General features: G+C 25.0%; 4 protein-coding genes across 4 annotated transcripts; all 4 read left to right on the top strand.

Moving 5' to 3' along the window:
* The first annotated feature begins 325 nt into the window (after positions 1-325).
* Positions 326-2737, top strand: LOC127277456 (GTPase Era, mitochondrial). Its single transcript, XM_051298579.1, has 3 exons — positions 326-647; positions 1654-2088; positions 2227-2737. The coding sequence occupies exons 1-3, from the start codon at positions 456-458 to the stop codon at positions 2578-2580; spliced, it is 981 nt and encodes a 326-aa protein (XP_051154536.1). The 5' UTR covers positions 326-455; the 3' UTR covers positions 2581-2737.
* A 281-nt stretch (positions 2738-3018) lies between these two features.
* LOC127277455 (uncharacterized) lies at positions 3019-7868 on the top strand. Its single transcript, XM_051298578.1, has 2 exons — positions 3019-3075; positions 3193-7868. Exon 2 carries the CDS (start codon positions 3240-3242, stop codon positions 7683-7685), a length of 4446 nt encoding a protein of 1481 aa, XP_051154535.1. The 5' UTR covers positions 3019-3075; positions 3193-3239; the 3' UTR covers positions 7686-7868.
* A 476-nt stretch (positions 7869-8344) lies between these two features.
* LOC127277436 (uncharacterized) lies at positions 8345-14346 on the top strand. Its single transcript, XM_051298544.1, has 2 exons — positions 8345-8455; positions 9302-14346. Exon 2 carries the CDS (start codon positions 9365-9367, stop codon positions 14189-14191), a length of 4827 nt encoding a protein of 1608 aa, XP_051154501.1. The 5' UTR covers positions 8345-8455; positions 9302-9364; the 3' UTR covers positions 14192-14346.
* Positions 14347-14792: 446 nt separating this feature from the next.
* On the top strand, positions 14793-21146 carry LOC127277435 (uncharacterized). The gene is made up of 2 exons (XM_051298543.1): positions 14793-14860; positions 16397-21146. The coding sequence occupies exon 2, from the start codon at positions 16460-16462 to the stop codon at positions 21044-21046; it is 4587 nt and encodes a 1528-aa protein (XP_051154500.1). The 5' UTR covers positions 14793-14860; positions 16397-16459; the 3' UTR covers positions 21047-21146.
* Positions 21147-21164: the final 18 nt, after the last annotated feature.

Genomic DNA, 21164 nt, shown 5'->3' with positions numbered 1-21164 from the left:
CCAGTGGAATTCCCAAAAAACTCCTCGAAAACAATATCTTACTGGAAATTTTAATTTAATAAATTTTAATATATATATATATAATGAATAATTTACGAAGTGAGAAGTTTGTAAAAACCCTGTAATGGTTATACAAAGAAATAAATTTATTTATTTAAATATATAATTAATAATTAAAAAAAAAAATAGTTCGCACGCCCCTGAAGAATAAATTGGAAATAATCGGTTGGGCCTATAGTGGAATTCCGAGAAGAATTTACAATCGCGCGGAAATATTTCCCCACCAATCAACGATTAGAAGTTTCGACATTCCCATCCCTGTTTCGATGTTTCTATAGCAGACGACAAAGTAAATTACAAAAAAAAATTATATTATAAATTTCCAAAACTTTTTTAATTTTATTTCAATAATAATAATAAATATTGTAATTAATTGTTCGAAAAATTTATAAAAAATGATATTTTACATTGAAAAAACATTGTGTCGTAATGTTTCTCGTGTTTTACGTTATTTTTCCACAAATCTTCAAACAACGTGCAATGATATTGAAAATAATAATGCTGTTAAAAAATCATTAAAAATTGCAATAATTGGTTTACCAAATGCTGGCAAAAGTACATTAATTAATCAACTAGTAAATCGAACGGTTCGTTGTTCTATTTTTTCTTTAATTTTTCGGTTTTGTTGTTTTTAGGTTATGTTTACATCGTGAAAAATTTTTTTCTGTTTCGAAAATATTGAAATTTAAAAATAATGGAAAATTTTGATTTTTTTTTGGGGGGGGGAGGGGGGTGGAAAAAAAGTGGACAAGGTGAAAAATGGATGAATGATTTAAAAAATTTTATTTTATTCGCAAATGATGGCGAAGAAAATGAAACACTTGACATGAAATACGTAAATGAAACATATCAGTACATCATTAGCAATGCTCTATTTTCTCACTATAATGGCAATATTAAAGGTCGAAAAAAAAATTTTATTTTTTATTTTTTAAATTACAATCCACTTAATGGCCTTTAATATCTAATAAATTTAGAAGTGGTACAAAATTTAATTTTCGTAGTAAATTTAAAAATTGCTTATAATTAAATAAATAAATAATATATAAAAATAATAATTTTTGATTTATATTAATTTTTATTACATTTTTTTAAAAATTTATTTGTAAATAATTAAAACAAATCTAATAACTATTAAGTTAATTATTTTTTATTTTTTTTAAAAATGTTTTTTCATAATATAAAAGTTAATAATAAAATTTAAATTTATTTTAATTAAAATTACAAAATTTTTTTTTTATTGAAATACAATTAAAAATTAAAATAAATTTTTGTTTAAAATTAAAAAAATATTTATTAGTATTTAAAAAGCAAATTTATTTTTTATTATATTTTATTTCTATTGCATTTAAATAATTGTTCATTTATTAATTTTAATACTATTTATTATTAAAATATTTATAAATAAATTATAAATTCAAAAATTATAATTATTATATATTATTAATATTATAATATTTAGAAAAAATTTAAAAGTATTTAACATAAAAATATCCGTAATTTATTTATTTTATTTAATATATTTAATGTATTCTATTGTAATAGGTCTTACAAAAAATATTTATCAAAAAAAATTTTTTCTTTTTTTTTTAGGTTTGTCCAACCTCTGGAAAAGTTCACACGACACGTGAAAAATCGGAATCAATTTTTGTCACTGAGAATACACAATTAATAATTATTGACACACCTGGTTTGGTATCGAATCGTGATTTTAAAGCCTACGATATGGAGGCAACATTCAAAAAAGATGTCAATAAATCGTTACATAAAGCTGATATTATTGGTGTTGTACAAGACATGGAAAATCCACGTTCACGTGAAAATATCAGTAAACGAATATTACCATTGCTCGCCGATTATGGCAAACAACGACCGAGTATTTTAATTTTAAATAAAGTCGATCGTATAAAAAAGAAAAATGTTCTTTTAGATATTATCAAAATTTTAACAAATGAACAAAATTGGCCTTATTTCAATGATATTTTCATGATATCAGCTTTAAAAAATGATGGCGTCGATGATCTTAGAGTAAAAATTAATTTTTTAAATTTAATTAAAAGAAAAAATTAGTTTTTTAATTCAAAGAAAAAATTAGTTTTTTAATTAAAAAAAATTAGTTTTTAATTTAAAAAAAAAAACAATTTCATTTCCCTTTCTATTTTGCAGAATTATTTTTTGGACATGGCAAAGGAAAATGAATGGGACTATAATTCGGAAATGTATACAGATCAAAAACCCGAATTAATAATAGAACGTACGGTAAAAGCAAATTTAATGGATGAATTACCACAGGAAATGCCGTATAAATTAAAAATTGAATTAGAACATTTTCTCGTTTCAAACGAAGGGACAATAAATTCAACAGTGAAAATAATTTGTCCAACGGAAAGAATTTCAAAAGTTGTCATGAGAAGAGTGAAATTAGTTGCACAATTAAGCGAGAAAAATCTTTCAAATGCATTTCGTACAATTTTTAAACTTAAACTATCAATAATTGTTAAGGCGAAGAAAAAAACTTAATTTTTTTTCTAAAATAAATTCGTTAGAAAAATAAAATTTTATAAATTTACATAAAAAAAAAAAAATAGGTAATTTTTCTACCTGTAAAAAAAATAATTTACTTTAAAAAAAAAAAATGTCGATGACACGAAAAATTAAAGAATAATTTAAATAAGAATGCGCAATTAACATATTTTGTATTTTTATAGATTGTGGAAAAAAATAATTTAATTTATTCATTATTTGAAAATTCATATTTCAAGTTTGATAAAATTTATTTCTTTTTTTAAAAAATTTGAAAATAATATTTATTATATATACATATTTTAGGTGTCAATAAATCATAATAAACAACTGAATATACAAAAAAAAAATAATAATAATAATAAAATACCTAGAATGTTTTTTTAAGAAAAATTAAAAAAAAATCAATTCACTTTTCTATTGATAACAGATTAATAATAAGTCAAATAAAAAAGAGAAGAATTTTTTTTTGGTGTAAAGTTAACATACGTGGTAAAAATTTAAATTAAATATTTAAAATTGTTTTTTGAAAAAAATATTTTCGCTTTATTTACTTTTATATATATTTATTTATTTACTTTTTGGAAAATTAAAAAACGAAAAATTTAGTTTCAGTTTTCAACGAGGAAGAAAAAAACTGGAACATAAATTAAAGGATGAATAGCAATACATCAGTTTTTATTCAACAGTCATCAAATTTTCAATTTCTTTCCGTTTGTCACTATATTAATATTTTTGGTCTCTATTTTTATAACAAAAATTTAATTACATTTGAAAAGCAAAGTGATACGATTTTTATTTTAAATACTTTGTTCGAGTATTTAAATAAATCGAAAAATGAATCCAAGGCGAAACTTCAATTACTTAGGAAAGTATTAAAAGGAAGTGATCTTTATGGTGGTGGAGAAAATGAAACACTTGACATGAAATACGTTGATGAAACATATCAGTACATCATTAGTAAGGCTCTATTTTCTCACTATGGAAATATTAATGGTTATTTGGCAAAAATAATTAACGTTGCTGATAATTTGAATTATTTAGCTCTTAGGGAAAAAGTGTTTCGACATTTTTTGAAAAATTACGAAAGTAGAGAATTTTGTTTCAATAATTATTCGACGAAAACTTATAATAATTCTTTAGGAATTGATTTCAATAATATTTCTCCGAAAAATTATAGTTCAAAATTCAGTATTTTAACAATTAAACAAATTTTTTACAATTACATTTGGTCAATATTTCCCGAACCCGAACAAGATACAAATATAATGGAAGTGAATTATATATACGCAATGGTTGGTTTAAAAATTGTTAGATCTCTATCCGACGTATCGAATCTCACATTTCAAGAATATATTTTAATAGCCCGCGAAATTGATTTACACGATTATCATAATGAAACTTATGAAATGATATTAAAATTATTCTCAACGTCGGCATTATTTTTTTACGCTCACAATAAGAAGGAAAAATTTCAAAAAATAGATTCTAATCTAACTAATGAATTTTGGATTGAAGCTTATGAAAATTTATTCACTCATATTACATTCACAATGCGTCGTATTGTACGCGAGGAATTAAAAACAAGTCTACATTATCAATTGGAGAAAAAAATTAATTTACTAAAAAGTCGTACATTCATTGCCTCTGAGATATTACATTTATATTGTAATTATGAGAATTATATGAAAGTACCGCATATTTATGTGGCTATTTATAAAACTTTATATCTTTGGATAACAAAACTTTTATTACCCAATGATTGTCATTCTGATCTTCCCGATTTGGAGAAAATTTATTACGATCAATTTTTAAATGTTGAGGAAATATATAATAAAATTGAAAGAAATGCAATTGAAAAAGTTTTAATTGACAGTAAAATAATAGAAAATTACACGGAGGTTAGTATAATGTTAGCACGTGTTCCTGATTATCGTATGCATTGCATGTATTGTGCTCCTATACCTCGGATGATAAATACAAATATTTATCTTTTATTTGCTGTGAAAAAAAATGAGGAAATTAATTTTTATGCTTTTAAACAAGAAAATAATACTCTATCTTTGTTAAGAAACAGAGGAAATGAACAGGAGTTTGCCAAAGCTGTTGCTAATGATTCATCGTTAAAAATGGAAATTGCAGTGTTTGCTAAAAATTTGAAATACTACAATGAGGATAGAGAGGTGTTTATCAAAAGGGTCGCTGACATAAAAACGGCATTATTTTTAAATAAATTAAAAATGTACTATTATGACGAAACATTAGGGGAGAAATTTTTAAATTTTGTCAAATCACTTATTCCATTTTACAGTTGTATTGAAAATATAAAAGGGGACAATTTAATAGCGGCTGGATTTAGTTGCACTATGGATATATTTACACTGATTCCAATAATTGCATTTGCTGCCAAATACACAACTACAGTTAGTAATTTAATAGTGGAAATTGGAGAAAAGTATCTAATCACTAATTCACTTCTCAGAGCGGTTAATATAAAGCTACCTTTAGTTACTACGTTTAGACAAATTTCCCAAATGATCGTTCAAAGTGTAGCTAAAGAGATTTTGACCAAACAAATGTTAAAAGATTTAACGATAGCTTCTCTTCGAACTATAGATCCGGGTTTTGAATTATCATATCAGATAACTAGATTTGGATTTCATGTATTTCGTAAAGTATTCCGAAATATGATAACAAATTTTCGTAATATTCCCTTTTTGCAAAATACCCTTGTTTTTGTGAAATCGTTAATGAGAAATTTAAAATTAAAAATGAGGCTTATTTCCGATGATAGTGGATTGGTACCAGTGATTCTAGCCAAAAGTAACGATTACGAAATTGTTAGATACCTCTATCCAGGTGGATCGCATTTTTTTGGACCCACTTGCCTAAAATCTTTAGGAAATACTGCAGAATTAAGAAGCATTGAGGGATATTCATTTACCCTACCAGTTGTGAGGGAAAAATCAGGTTTCTACAAACAATATAATCCAAAAACTGGTGGTACAATTGATAATTTAAAAATGAATTCTAATGATGTTCTCCAAAGAGTTGGGAATTTAATAAACGAAATGATTATCAATGGACGTGATGTAAATATAATTCATAATTATCATGTTTATCATAATAGAATAAATTGGAATCCACCTGCTGAGGTAAATCCAAATCGGGAAACAATTCAAAATTCCGTTAATGAATTTCAAGAAGAGGGAACATCAAATAATGAAGGTGACAATTTCGATCAATCGGAAACGTCAAAAGAAACAAAATCCAATTTTGATTTGTATTCAATGACACTGAAGGATCTTCTAAATACCGGTGAAAAGCCACCACCATCTGTTAAAACGCTCTCTGATTTTGCCGAATCACCACCGCCGGTGAATTGGAAAATTAAAAATTCAAATTCTGATGTGAAAAATAATTTGAAAACTTCGGCAAATAAACGAAAATTAGAAGAACCAACCAGTGGAGAAGGGAAAAAATTTCTCATTACCGAAGTAAAAATAATTTCTCAACCATCGACGTTTGTAACGATACTAAATCCAAAATTTTATCAAACTCTCCTAAAGGAACCAATATATTTAAAATACGTCGAAATTCTTTTTGATTGGCAAAAAAATGGATTATCCACATTAAAAATAGAGGGAAAAATAAATTTTTTACGCACTGCTATTAATAAATTAACTCTTCTTCATTTGGAACAATCATTTCCAATGGAAATACCAAAAAAATTATGGTACACCCAAACAATAAAAGGAAGGAATAATATTGATTTTATGAAAAATTTAAAAGGTAAATCATTTTTTTTCAACGATATCACATTATTGAAAAATAAACCACCGGGTCCATTGGAATTTAATAATTGGCATCAATTTCATAGTGAATTTGAAGTACGTTATCATATTAAAATTTTATCATCAAATGGATTTTTAGATTTAAGCAATTTTCATGATGAATTCAAAAATAATTATATTACATTCAATGATGTGCTATTTACTGTAAAGGATACATTTTTCACTGCTAATAATAAGGTACTAAATATTGAATTAGTAAATCAGGAAATTTCCATCGATTTATGGAAAAGACATAGAAAATTAGATATGAAGAATTTATTAATTGGAGATATTACCAAAACTGAACGAATGAAGGCAATTGACAATGCCGCTGATTTAATAACAGAAAATACGCCACTTTGTACATTTACAAGTGTAAAAAAATTTCTCTCCAATTATATTTTAGCAATAAAATTAAATAATGATAATTTTGTTCCAACTTATAAAATGTTTGCCGAGGATGTAAATTCAATGATGTATCATTATTCTTATACTAATTGGAAAATTGAAAATAATCCCCATATTCAAGATGTGTTAATAAATTATAATTTAGATGAAACCATTGAATTAAAGGAAGCAAAACGAAGAATTGATGATGTTTATGATGAAATTTATTTTGAAAATATTGAAATTACTTTTGAAAATTATCAAAAAATACCAAATGTCAATAGATATTTTCGATTTGAAGATTATTATGTTTTACATTCATTGATTAATAATAAATTTGTTATGAATAAAAATGGAATAAGACGTTTTGAAGTTGCCATAAATCGACTTGGTATTAGACAATGTGATGAGGAATTAATTAAAAAACCAATAACACTCTATCGTGGTGAATTAATAACAAAAGAAATGTCTGAAAAACTTATTGAATCATTGCGTAAAGATAATATTGTTGCATTTGATAAATTTAAAAAATTTTCACCACATCGCGATATTGTATTAGTAAATTGTTTAAATCAAATTGATTCCCCTTCGTTTGTTTCGTTAATTATTGAAGTTACATTAAATAATCGTGCTGGCGTTACGGATGTTAGTCAATTTTTAAAAGACAATCATTTAGTACATATTGTTACATCGGATTTTGAATTTGTATTTGACGATTGGAGTCATAGTAAAATTCTCAATGAGGATATTTTAATTATGCGAATGCATGATAATACGAAAATTTCAACTGAAAAACGTATGATTCAAATGTCAAAGAAATTACATGAATTATTTTCCACTGATACGAAATTTTATTCCGATGTCATTGAAATTTCAGATTAATATATATATTTTTTTTTCATTTTTGTTTCATTTATTTTGTAATTAATTTTATTTCATTAATTTGTAATTAATTTCTAATTATTTCATTTGTAATTATTTTCTAATTAATTAATTTTATTTCATTAGTTTGTAATTATAATTAAATCAGGGAAATTATAATAAAAATCTAATTTTATAAATACAGTTATAGAGTATTATTATAATTAATTATAAATTCACGCAGTTTATATGCAAAATTTATTAAAATGTCACGACATACACGAAAAAAAATTTTCCAGACTAATAAACTAATGTGACAATGTAATAAAAATAATTATACATTAAAAATGCAGAAAAAAAAATTTGACATATTTTATTTATTTTCGCTTCCTTAAAATGTTTATTTAACAATTTTCTTCATTTCATTTCATTTTAAAACGCATTAATTTTTAAGATACTAATAATTTGACTATTGTACTTTAAGATTTATTAGAATTTAATTTTAATAATATAATAGTATTAAATACACGTGTACTGATTAAAATATTTTAGGTGTCAATAAACGTTAAAATAAATATATATCAATGTACAACTGAATATACAAAAAAAAAAAAAAACAGTAAATATGGTATTTTTTATAAAATAAAAACTAAATCTTTTTTTTTTAAAACACAACAGATCAAAAATCAATTGACAATCAATAAAATCAAAAGGCAAGGGATAATTTTTGTCAAAGTAAATTTTTAATTTGAAATATTATATTTGCTGCCGAAAGGAGAAATTTATACATGGTAAAGAAAATTTTTTGCTTCTCGCAATCATTAAATTAATTAAATTAAATAATTACATATTAGCATAAATTTCTTGCAATTAATTATTTAACTAAATTATTGTAAATTAGATAATTACATATTAAATTAAACAAATTAATTAAATGATTAATTTCAGAATTAATGGGAATTAATTAATTAAATTAATTAAATGATTGCGAGGAGTTTTAATTAATATGTAATTATTTGGTTTATTTAATTTAATTAACCTAATTATATAGGTATTAATTTAAACTACTCTCAATTACTTAATAAATTTAATTAATTAAATTTATTAAACCATTGTGGGTAGTTTATGTTAATATGTAATTATCTAGTTTAATTAATTTAATTAACTTAAGTATATATTATTTTCAATTATTAAATGAATTTAATTAATTAAATTAATTTAATGATTGCGAGTAGTTGGGGTTAATATGCAATTATGTAATTTAATTAATTAAACTAATTAATTTAATTAAATGATAGCGAAAATTTTAAGTTAATGTGTAATTAAATAAAATAATTACGTGTTAACATATGTTTCTAACAATTAATTATTTAATTAAAATTAATTAAATTGAATAATTACATATAAAATTAAACTACCAGTAATTGTTAAATTAATTAAATTAGATAATATCCCATTAAAATAAACTACTAAAAATTATTTAATTTATTAAATTAAATAAACAATTGAAATTAACTTATGTTAATATATATATTTAAATTAATTAATTGAATTAAATTAGATAATTACGTATTATAACTACTCGCAATCATTAAATTATTAAAATTCAACAAATTAATATAAATAATTAATTTCAGAGTTAAACGGCGGAAAGAATATAAATGCAGCATTAGAAAATTACGATTTGACAACAAATTAATATGGATAACACATCATCAATTTTCATTCAACAATCACCAAATTTCCAGTTTCTTTCTGTTTGTCACTACATTACTATTTTTGGACTATATTTTTACAATGAGGATTTAATTACACTTGATAAACGAAATCAATCTGTACCCGTTTTAAATACTTTGTTTGAATATCTCAATAAATCGACAAATGAATCCGAGGCTAAATTTTATCTTCTAAAAAAAGTATTAAAAGGAAGTGATCTCTACGGTGGTGGAGAAAATGAAACACTTGACATGAAATATGTTGATGAAACATATCAGTACATCATTAGTAAGGCTCTATTTTCTCACTATGGTAACATTAATGGATATTTGGCTAAAATCATCAACGTGGTGGATGATATAAATTACTCGGTTTTTAAGGGGAAGGTGTTTCAGCATCTTTCGGAAAATTATACAAGTAGGGAATATTGTTTCAATGGTATTCCGTTAGGGAATTATGGTACCAATGAAATTCGATTAGGAAATTATAGTTCTATTAATATTCCGTTGGGAAATTATAGTTCCATTAATATTCCGTTAGGTAATTACAGTTCCTTTAATACTCCTTTAGGGAATTATAGTTCAATTAATATTTTGTCAAGAAATTATAGTTCCAATAACATTCCACCAGCAAATTACAATTCCAAACTTAATGGATTGACAATACAAAAAGTTTTCGATAATCACATTTGGCCAATTTTTCCCCAACCTGAACAAGACATGAGCATAATGGATCTAAATTATATATACGCAATGGTTGGTTTAAAAATTATCAAATCTGTATCATCAACATCTCCGAATCTTACCTTCCAGGAATATATTTTAATATCCCGCGAGATTGATTTACAAGATTTCAGCAACGAAACCTACGAAATGGTACTAAACTTATTCTCAACTCCAGCATTATTTTTCTACGCCTACAATCAGAAGGCTAAATTCCAAAAAATAGATGTTTTTAACCTAACTGATAAATTTTGGATCGAAGCTTATGAAAATTTATTCACCCACATTAGTTTCACTATGAAACAAATTGTAACAAAGAAAATAGAAAATAGTCTTCACTACAAACTTGAAAATGAAATGAATACTCTAAAAAGTCGAACAATTATTGCTGCAAATATACTTAGATTATATTGTGATTATGAAAATATTGGACAAGTATCTCCAGTTTATTTGGAAATTTATAAAACCTGCTATCATTGGATGACAAAATCTATCCTTCCCGAACAGTGTTATACAAATTTACTTCCCGATTTAGAAAAGGAATACGAAGATCAATTTAGTGAGATTGAGGAGATTTACAACGAAATTGAAAGAAATGGAATTGAAAAAGTATTAGTTGATAGTAAATTAGTGGAGGAAATTACATTAAATTCCACTGTTATGTTTGCACGAATTCCCGATTATCAGCAGGGTTGCAATTTATGTTCACCAATTCCACGAAAGGCAAACAATGATATATATCTTATGTTCGCTGTAGAAAAAGAAAAATCCGAATTTTACGCTTTGAGACAGGAGAATAATACTCTTTCTTTATTAACAAACAGAGGAAACGAACAAAATTTTGCTAAAGCAGTTGCTAATGATTCTTCTCTAAAGATGGAAATTGCAGTATTTTCCCGAACTCTCAAATACCGTAATGAAGATTACAGAGAATTTATTGCAAGAGTTGCGGAAATAAAAACAAAACAATTTTTAGATAATCTGAAAAAGTACTATTATGACGAAACAATTGGGGAGAAATTTCTAAATTTTGTAAAATCTCTAATTCCATTTTACAGTTGCATTGAAAGTGGAAAAGCTGGCAAAATGGCCGAATCCGCATTTAGTTGTACAATGGATGTTCTTAGTCTAATTCCATTTGCTGGTTTTGCTGCAAAATATACAGCTAGGCTCACCAATAGTTTCGCAGTGGAAATTGGTAACAAATATCTAATCACTAATACTTTGGCAAGAACAGGAATTACCAAATTACCAATAATTACAGTTTTGAATCAAATTTCCCAAACTGCTGGTAAAACAATTGCAAAGGAAATTCTAACTCGAAGTCTTTTGAAAGATTTAACTGTAGCGTTCCTTCGAACAATTGATCCTGGATTTGAATTTATTTACCATTTTAGCAGATTTGGATTTCAAACATTTCGTCAACTATTTCAAAATATAATTACAAGTTTCGAAAACATTCACTTCGTTCAAAATACCCTGGTTTTTATCAAATCATTAGTGAAAAATTTAGAAAGAAACATAAATCTGATCACCGATTCAATGGGATTGGTACCAGTGGTTCTAGCCAAACGTAACAGTTACGAAATTGTTAGATACCATTATCCAGGTGGATCGCATTTTTTTGGACCTACCTGCCTAAAATCATTTGGAAACACTGCGGAATTAAGAACCATCGAGGGATATTCATTTCCCCTACCAGTTGTGAGGGAAAAATCCGGTTTCTATCAACAATACAATCCGAAAACTGGTGATAAAATTGGTAAATTAAAAATGAATTCGGATATTCTCCAAAGGGTTGGGAATTTAATAAACGAAATGGTTATCAATGGAAGGGATGTAAATATAATTCGTAATTATCATGTTTATCATAATACGATAAAGTGGAATAAACCAAAGGAAGTAAATCAGATCGAAGGATCAAATTTAGAATCACTTCAAAATCCTCTAAATACAGATGAAAATCCAGTTCAGAATCAAATTTCCGAGATTCAAATTACTTTACGTGGTAATATTGAAGGAATTCCCTTGAATTTTCCTCAAATTGGAAACGTTGAATTTACCGGTACTTTGAGGGGAAATATAGTTGATCACAATTTACTTGTTTCACAATCCGAACTTCCGGGAACATCAAGAGGTGTTGAAACAGAATCCGTTTTACAAACATTTGATCCTCCTTTAGTTAAGGGAGAATTTAACAAGAATTTAAAAAGTCACACATCGTCTCAGTCTCAACCTGAAAATCCACTAAATCCAAAACAACAAAAATCCTTTATGCCAAATGAAATATTGGATTTAACTGTTCCGCATAGGAAACGGAAATTAGAAACAGAAGAAACTTTTTCGTATTATCATAAAAAATTCAATGCAATGAATTTCAAAAGAAATGAAAAAGTTAAAAATCAAGAAACATATTTACAAAATTCAAAAATTGATTTAAAAAAAACAAATGAAGATTTTCAGGAGAAAATACAAAATTTTGATAATATTCCTGGAATTACGGAAAAATTTAAAAATGTCAATCCTGATTTTTATAAAACTGTCATTAGGGAACCAACCTATACAATATATACAGATATTCTGATAGAATTAAAAAAAAATGGTTTATTAAATATCAAAAAGGAAAAGGAGAAATTAAATTTATTACAAACTGTTGTAAATAAATTGGCAATATTTCAATTGGATACAGGAATTCCTCTAAAGAAACAAATTAAACTTTGGTATACTTCAACAGTAATTGGACAAAGTATAATTAATTCCATAAGAAATTTAAAAGGGAGAACATTTTTTTTCAACGATATTACTTTATTGAGAAATAAACCACCAGGTCCTTTGACAACAAGAAGTATAGTGCATCATCATTTAGAAATAGAAGTACGTTATCATTTAACAACAGATTCGTCCTATGGATTTGTGGATTTAACAAATTTTCATAAATCATTAAAACATAATTATATAACATTTAGTGATACATTTTTTATCGTAACTGATACATTTTTCACTGCTAATAATAAAGTTCTTAATGTTCAATTAAAAAATTGTGATATGACAAAAAATACCTGGCGACAATTAAGAGAGAGGGATATTTATTATTTATTAAAAAGTCAAGAAATTATTGGAACAATGAGAATGAATAAAATTACAAAAGCTGCTAATTTTATCACTGAAAATGTACTATTACATACTATTAGAACATCAAAGGAATTTCTTTCGAGTTACATTTTGAATATAAATCAGCATTCGATTTCGAAATTAGTTCCCACTTACGATATGCTTGCTGAGGATTTAAAAAAATTGTCATTTCTTGGAAAGTATTCTAATTGGAAAATTGATAATCATCGTTATATACAAGATGTATTGTTTAGACAAAATTTAGATGAAATTATCGATTTATCGGAAGCACGACAAAAAATTCATGTTATTTATGATAATATTCATATTCAAAATATTGAAGAGGCATTTGAAAATTATCGTAAAATTGAAAATGTTGAATCGTATTTACGATTTGAAGATTATTATGTTTTATATTCACACATTAAAAATAGATTATTATTGAATAATGATGGAATGAGACGTTTGGAGGCTGCAATTACACGACTTGGTCTAAGACAATGTGATGATGAGAAATTTATTATGAAAACAATTAAACTCTATCGTTTTGAATTTATTACTAAGGAAACGTCGGTAAAATTTTTCGAAGTATTGAAAAAAAATGATAATATTATATTTGATAAATTTAGAAAATTTTCATTACATCGTGATATTGTTGAAGTTAATTGTTTAAATGAAGCTAGCAAATCGTTAAGTATTCCCATATTAATGGAAATTACAATTGAAAATCAAGCGGGCGTTGTTGATGTTAGTCGTATTATTAATGAAAATTCTTTTTATGCAGTTACATCAAATTTTGAATATATATTGGATGATGTTAGATATAAAAAAATTCACAATCAAAATATATTAGTTATAAAAATGCACGATAATGGAAGTCCAAAAGAAAAACGAATGGTTGATATGACAAAGAGGCTTAATGAATTATTTGCGACTGAAACTAAATTTTATTCCGATATTATTCGAATTTTGGATTAATATTTCAATTAATTAAATAGAAAAAATTAAATAATTACAAACAATTATAATTTTATTATAATGAATAGATAAAATATTTTTTTTTTAACATTTAAATCTAATTAACGACCATCTGAAAATTAATTTAAATATTGAATGTTAATTATATAATTGTAGTTATTAGAATTAAAAAAGGAGTATTATTAAAATTGTTAAAAAAAAATTTCGTCATCAAATTTTATAATTTTTAATATAATAACTAATAAATTTAATAAAATATCCATAATAAATTTTCTTTATTTTAACCTATATTTAGTTCTCAGTTCAGTGATTTTATTTCAGTTATTTAATTTCTGATTTAATAAATCAATTATTTAAAAATTATATCATGTGGAAAATGTAATGGATAATTTATTTCCATCAAACTTTCGTAACTTATTTAATCGTTTAATTAAAATAATATATCTGTACTGAATATAGAATTAGTTTAGAAATAAATCTCGATTAATTAATAAACAACTGAGTATACAGAAATTAAACGATAAATCATTATAGCGAAATTTTTAATACAGTCGAATATAAATTAAATTTTTTTTCCCTGTATTAACAAATCAATAACGGTAGTAATAAGTAGATGGCATAATATAATTTTTGTCAAATTCATTTTTTTTACTTATATGGTATTTGTTGGTAAGCGAGAAATATTTATTGTAAAATAAAAAAAAAATTTCTGGTTTTATTAATTTATGAGTTAATTATTGATATAATTAAATTAATTTAATTGATTTATTAATGTAATTAATTTAATTAATTTACAAAATTCAATTACTTTAGTTGATTAAATTAATTACATTAATTAAATTAGATAATTACACGCTTTGACATAAACTACTCGCAATCATTAAATTAATTTAATTAATTAAATTCATAACATAATTGCGAGTAGCTTATGTTAATATGTAATTATGTAATTGAATTAATTATTTAATTTAATTAAATAATTATATATTAACACAACTTCTTGCAATCATTTGATTAATTAAATTGATTTAATTAGATAAGTACATATTACTACTCACAATCGTTAAATTAATTTAGTTAGTTAATTAATTACACAAAAGGATTAAATTTATTAAATTAATTAAATGATTGCGATTAGATTAAGTAATTAAATTAATTAATTTAGTTAAATTAGTTAATGACATATTAATATAAAAAAGTACTCTTAATTAATTAATTGTTTAAATTAATTATATTAAATAATTGTACATTAATTTCAACTACTCGTTATCATTAAATTAATTTAATTACATTAACCAAATGATTGCAAGGAGTTTTAATTAACACGTAATTAAATTAATTAAATTGGATAATCACTTATTAAATTTAACTACTTGCAATTATTTCATATATTAGAATTATTGAATTAATTAAATTAATTAAATGATTGAGAGAAGTTTAAGTTATTATGTAATTATCTCGTTTAATTAATTTAATTAATCTAATTATATATTAATTTAAACTACTCTCAAGTATTTAATGAATTAAATTAATTAAATTAATTAAATCGTTTTGGATAGTTTATGATAATATGTAATTATCAAGTTGAATTAATTGAATTAACTATAGTATATATTAATGTAAATTATTTTCTATCATTAAATGAATTTAATTAATCAAATTGATTTAATGATTGTGATTAGTTGGGGTTAACATGCAAATTATGTAATTTAATTAGTTCAATTAATAAATTTCATTAAATGATTATGATAATTTTAAGTCCTTATGTAATTAAATTAATAAAATTAAATAATTACGTATTAACATAAGTTCCTCGAAATCAATTATTTTATTAAATTAATTGAATGACTGCGAGGGGTTTAAGTAAATATGCAATTAAATTAATTAAATTGGATAATTACGTATTAAAATAAATTACTAGCACTTAATTATTTAATTAAATTAATTAAATTGGATAATTACATATTAAATTAAACTACCAGTAATCGTTAAATTAATTAAATTAAATAATATCCCATTAAAAAAAAATTATTAAAAATGATTTAATTTATTGCATTAAATAAATAATTGCAATTAACTTAAGTTAATATGTATTTAAATTAATTAATTGAATTCAATTAGATAATTACGTATTAGCTCAAACTACTCGCAATTATTTGAATTAATGAATTATTTAATTAAATTAATACAAAGTTTTAATTTCAGAATTAAAGGGCGGAAAGAATATAAATGCAGCATCAGAAAATTACGATTTGACAATAAATTAATATGGATAACACATCATCAATTTTCATTCAACAATCACCAAATTTTCAGTTTCTTTCTGTTTGTCACTACATTACTATTTTTGGACTATATTTTTACAATGAGGATTTAATAACACTTGATGAACGAAATCAATCTGTACCTGTTTTAAATACTTTGTTTGAATATCTCAATAAATCGACAAATGAATCCGAGACAAAATTACAACTTTTGAGGAAAGTACTAAAGGGAAGTGATCTCTATGGTGGTGGAGAAAATGAAACACTTGACATGAAATACGTTGATGAAACATATCAGTACATCATTAGCGAGGCTTTATTTTCTCACTATGGAAACATTAATGGATATTTGGCTAAAATCATCAACACGGCGGATGATATAAATTATTTAGCAATTAAGGAGAAGGTGTTTCAGCATCTTTCGGAAAATTACACCAGTAGGGAATATTGTTCTAATAATATTCCGTTAGGAAATTACGGTTCCAATTATATTCCGTCAGAAAATTATGGTTCCAATGATATTCCATTAGGAAATAATACTTCCATTAATATTCCATCGGGAAATTACAGTTCCTTTATCATTCCTTCAGGGAATTATAGTTCCATTAATATTTCGTCAGAAAATTATAATTCTATTAATATTTCGTTGGGAAATTATAGTTTCCTTAATATTCCTTCAGGGAATAATAGTTCCATTAACATTCCGTCAGAAAATTACAGTTACAATAATATTCCATCAGGAAATTACAGTTTCAAGCTTAACCGATTGACAATTGAAAAAGTTTTCGATAATCACATTTGGGCAATTTTCCCCGAACCCGAACAAGACATGAGCATAATGGAAGTGAATTATATATACGCAATGGTTGGTTTAAAAATCGTCAGATCTATATCATCAACGTCTCCAAATCTTACCTTCCAGGAATATATTTTAATCTCTCGCGAAATTGATTTACAGGATTTTAGCAACGCAACCTACGAAATGGTATTAAAATTATTTTCAACACCAGCATTATTATTCTACGCTCACAATCAGAAGTCACAATTTCAAGAAATTGTTTCAATACCCCCTGATGAATTTTGGACCCGAGTTTATGAAAATTTATTTTCCTACATCAATTCTAAAATGACACAAATTGTACACGAGGACCTTGAAAATAGTTTATACAAAAAATTGGAAGTGGAAATCACTAATTTAAAAAGTCGTACATTTCTTGCCATTAAGATACTTGGGGATTATTGTAATTATGAAAGTTATGCTAATGTTTCTCCAGTTTATGTGGCGATTTATAAAACCTTCTATCTTTGGATAACAAAACTTTTATTACCCAATAATTGTCTAATTGATGATCTTCCCGATTTGGAAAAAATTTACAATGATCAATTTTTAATGGTAGAGGAAATATACAATAAAATTGAGATGAATGCAATTGAAAAAGTATTAATTGATGGTAATTTATTGAAAGAAATGACAATAAATTCAACTGTTATGTTAGCAGAAGTTCCTCACTATCCACAACGTTGTACTTATTGTTCACCAAAGCCGCGAAAGAAAAATAAGGAAATTTATCTTTTAATTGCTATTAAAAATGAAAATAAATCTAATTTTTATGCACTGAGACAAGAGAATAATACACTGTCTTTATTAACAAACAGAGGAAATGAATCAAAATTTGCTAAAGCAGTTGCTAATGATTCATCTCTAAGAATGGTAATTGCAATATTTTCCAAAACTCTTAAATACAGTGATGAAGATTACAGAGGATTTATTCGTAGAGTTGGGGAAATAAAAACAAAACAATTTGTTGATGGTTTGAAAATTTACAATTACGAAGAAACGGAAGGTGAGAAATTATTGAATTTTCTTAAATCTCTTATTCCATTTTACAGTTGTATTGAAAGTTTCAAAAATAACGAAGGTTCGACATTTAGTTGTAGTGTGGATATTTTGAGTTTAATTCCCCTTGGTGGTTTTGCGGTAAAATACACAACAAAACTCAGTGGTAGTTTATCACTGGAAATTGGTAAAAAGTACTTAATTACTAATTCCCTAGCAAGAGCGGGATTAGTTACCAAATTACCAATTGCTACGTTATTGAATCAAATTTCCCGAATTGCTATTCAAACCCTAGCAAGGGAAATTCTAAGCCGAAGATTATTGAAAGATTTAACGATAGCTTCACTTCGTGTAATAGATCCGGGATTTGAATTATTTTATCAAGTATCCACTGTTGGTTTCCGTGTATTTTTTAAATTGTTCCAAAAAATGATTACCAATTTAAAAAATATTTCTCCAATTAAAAATACTGTATTTAAATTGTTAGTGAAGAATTTAGAAAGAAACATAAATCTGATCTCCGATTCAATGGGATTAGTACCATCGGTTCTAGCCAAAGGTAATTACGAAATTGTTAGATACAATTATCCCGGTGGATCAAACTTTTTTGGATCTACTTGCTTAAAATCATTTGGAAACACTGCGGAATTAAGAACCATCGAGGGATATTCATTTCCCTTACCAGTTGTAAGGGAAAAATCCGGTTTCTATCATCAATACAATTCAGAAACTGGTGAAACAATTAAAGGGAAATTAAAAATGAATTCTGATGATGTTCTCCAAAGAGTTGGGAATTTAATAAACGAAATGGTTATCAATGGAAGGGATATAAATATAATTCGTAATTATCATGTTTATCATAATAGAATAAAGTGGAATAAACCAAAGGAGGAGGGGGAAGATTTGAATAATCAGAAATTAGATGATGACAATTTGTATCGTGAACGATTATTTGCAATGTCGTTAAAAGATCTTTTGAACGCTGGTGAAAAACCACCACCTGTTAAATTGCCACTAAATTCAAATCAATTGTTAATGGGAGATTTCCAAATTTCTAAAAATAAAAAATTACTTCCAGGAGATGATGAAAATTCAAATATTCCGCAAAAAATTCGAAAACTTGATGAATCAATGGAAACATATCGTCATAAGAAATTCGATATCAAAAATAGAGAAACTTTTATAAAACAAGATCATTCAATTAAATTAGATCACGAATTTTATAAAATGATGATTAAGGAGCCAACCTATACGAGATATGTTGATATTCTAACAATATGGAAAAATGAAGGTTTATCAGCAATAAAAACAGATGGTGTGAAAATTAATTTCCTTCGCACTGCTGTTAATGAAATAGCACTATTACAATTAAATTCCAATCTTCAATTAAAAAAACCCCAAGAATTGTGGTATACACAAATTTTAAAGGGTCAAAAAATTATTAATTATCTCCGCAGTTTACAGGGGAGAAAATTTTTTTTCAATGACATTACAATGTTAACGACCACATCACCGACTATTATGAAAAAATTAAATCCATTTCTATTGGAAACAGAAATACGTTATCATTTGAAAATTGATTCAATCGTTGGATTTGTCGATTTAACTAATTTTCATTCGGAATTTAAAAATATTTATCTTACATTTGATGATATATTTTTTACAATAACGGATACATTTTTTACGGCTGATAATAAAATTTTAAATATTGAACTACGAACAAATGTTGTAACAAGAGATTTTTATTTTTATTTACGAAAACGTGAAATACTATTACAAAAGGTAGAGACTGTCGAATCATCAAGAATGAAATTAATTACAAATGCTGCTAATTTTATAATGGAAAATGCACCATTGCATAATTTTAAAACAACGAGGGATTTTCTTTCGAATTACATTCTAAATACAAATCCAAATTCAAATCAAGTTCCAAGTTACGATATGTTTGCAATGGATTATTCTATTATGGAATATCATCACTCTTATAATGATTGGAAAATAGAAAATAATCCCTACATTCAAGATGTATTGTTTAATTATAATTTAGATGAAATTATAGATTTGCCCGAGGCAAGACGAAGAATTCATGAATTATACAATAATATTCATTTTCAAAATATTGAACAAGCATTTGAAAATTATGTTAAAATACGAAATGTCGAACATTTACTTCGATTTGAAGATTTTTATGTATTGCATTCATATTTAAAAAATCGTTTAATACAAAATAGCGATGGATTAAGACGTCTTGAAGTTGCCATCAATCGTCTTGGTATTAGACAATGTGAAGAGGAATCAATGTTAAAACCAATAATTAAAATTTATCGCAGTGAAATAATAACTAATGATATGTCGGTAAAATTTTTTGAATCATTTCAAAAAAAAGATATTATTGCATTTGATAAAATTAAAAAATTTGTTCAAACACGAGATGAAGAAATTGTAAAATTATTAAATACAGCGACTAAAACATCGGGTGTTCCATTTCTTCTTGAAATTACAATTGTAAATCATGCCGGTGTTGTGGAAATTGGTCGTACATTAAATGAAGAACATTATTTTCATATGGTTACATCAAATTTTGAATTTGTATTCGATGAATTGAAATTTATTGAAATTAATCAACAAAAAATATTATTTATGAGAATGCATGATAATAAAACACCAAAGGAAAAACGAATTATTCAAATGGCAAAAAAACTTCATGAGCTATTGACAAGCGATACTAAATTTTATTCCGATGTTAAAAATTGAGAAATAAAATTTTAAAAAAAATTTTTTCTAATCACAACTTTTACTATACACCTTACTTTAAGAATTAAAAAAAGAAACTTTTTTTTTATTTGCCTTCTAAATGTTTGTTTTTATTTCC

This window comes from Leptopilina boulardi, unplaced genomic scaffold (assembly GCF_019393585.1).
Source record: "Leptopilina boulardi isolate dan_hultmark-lab unplaced genomic scaffold, ZJU_Lbou_2.1 LbouV2_169, whole genome shotgun sequence".
Lineage (NCBI taxonomy): Eukaryota > Metazoa > Arthropoda > Insecta > Hymenoptera > Figitidae > Leptopilina > Leptopilina boulardi.
The sequence above is the reverse complement of the archived record's forward strand: the minus strand, read 5'-3'. Positions and strand labels throughout refer to the sequence as shown.

Coding starts and splice junctions, on each gene's coding strand:
- LOC127277435 (XM_051298543.1), top strand. CDS start 16,460: ATGGATAACACATCATCAATTTTCATTCAACAATCACCAAATTTTCAG.
- LOC127277455 (XM_051298578.1), top strand. CDS start 3,240: ATGAATAGCAATACATCAGTTTTTATTCAACAGTCATCAAATTTTCAA.
- LOC127277456 (XM_051298579.1), top strand. CDS start 456: ATGATATTTTACATTGAAAAAACATTGTGTCGTAATGTTTCTCGTGTT. Junction 648..1,653: donor ATCAACTAGTAAATCGAACG/GTTCGTTGTTCT, acceptor TTTTTTTTTTAG/GTTTGTCCAACCTCTGGAAA. Junction 2,089..2,226: donor ATGGCGTCGATGATCTTAGA/GTAAAAATTAAT, acceptor TCTATTTTGCAG/AATTATTTTTTGGACATGGC.
- LOC127277436 (XM_051298544.1), top strand. CDS start 9,365: ATGGATAACACATCATCAATTTTCATTCAACAATCACCAAATTTCCAG.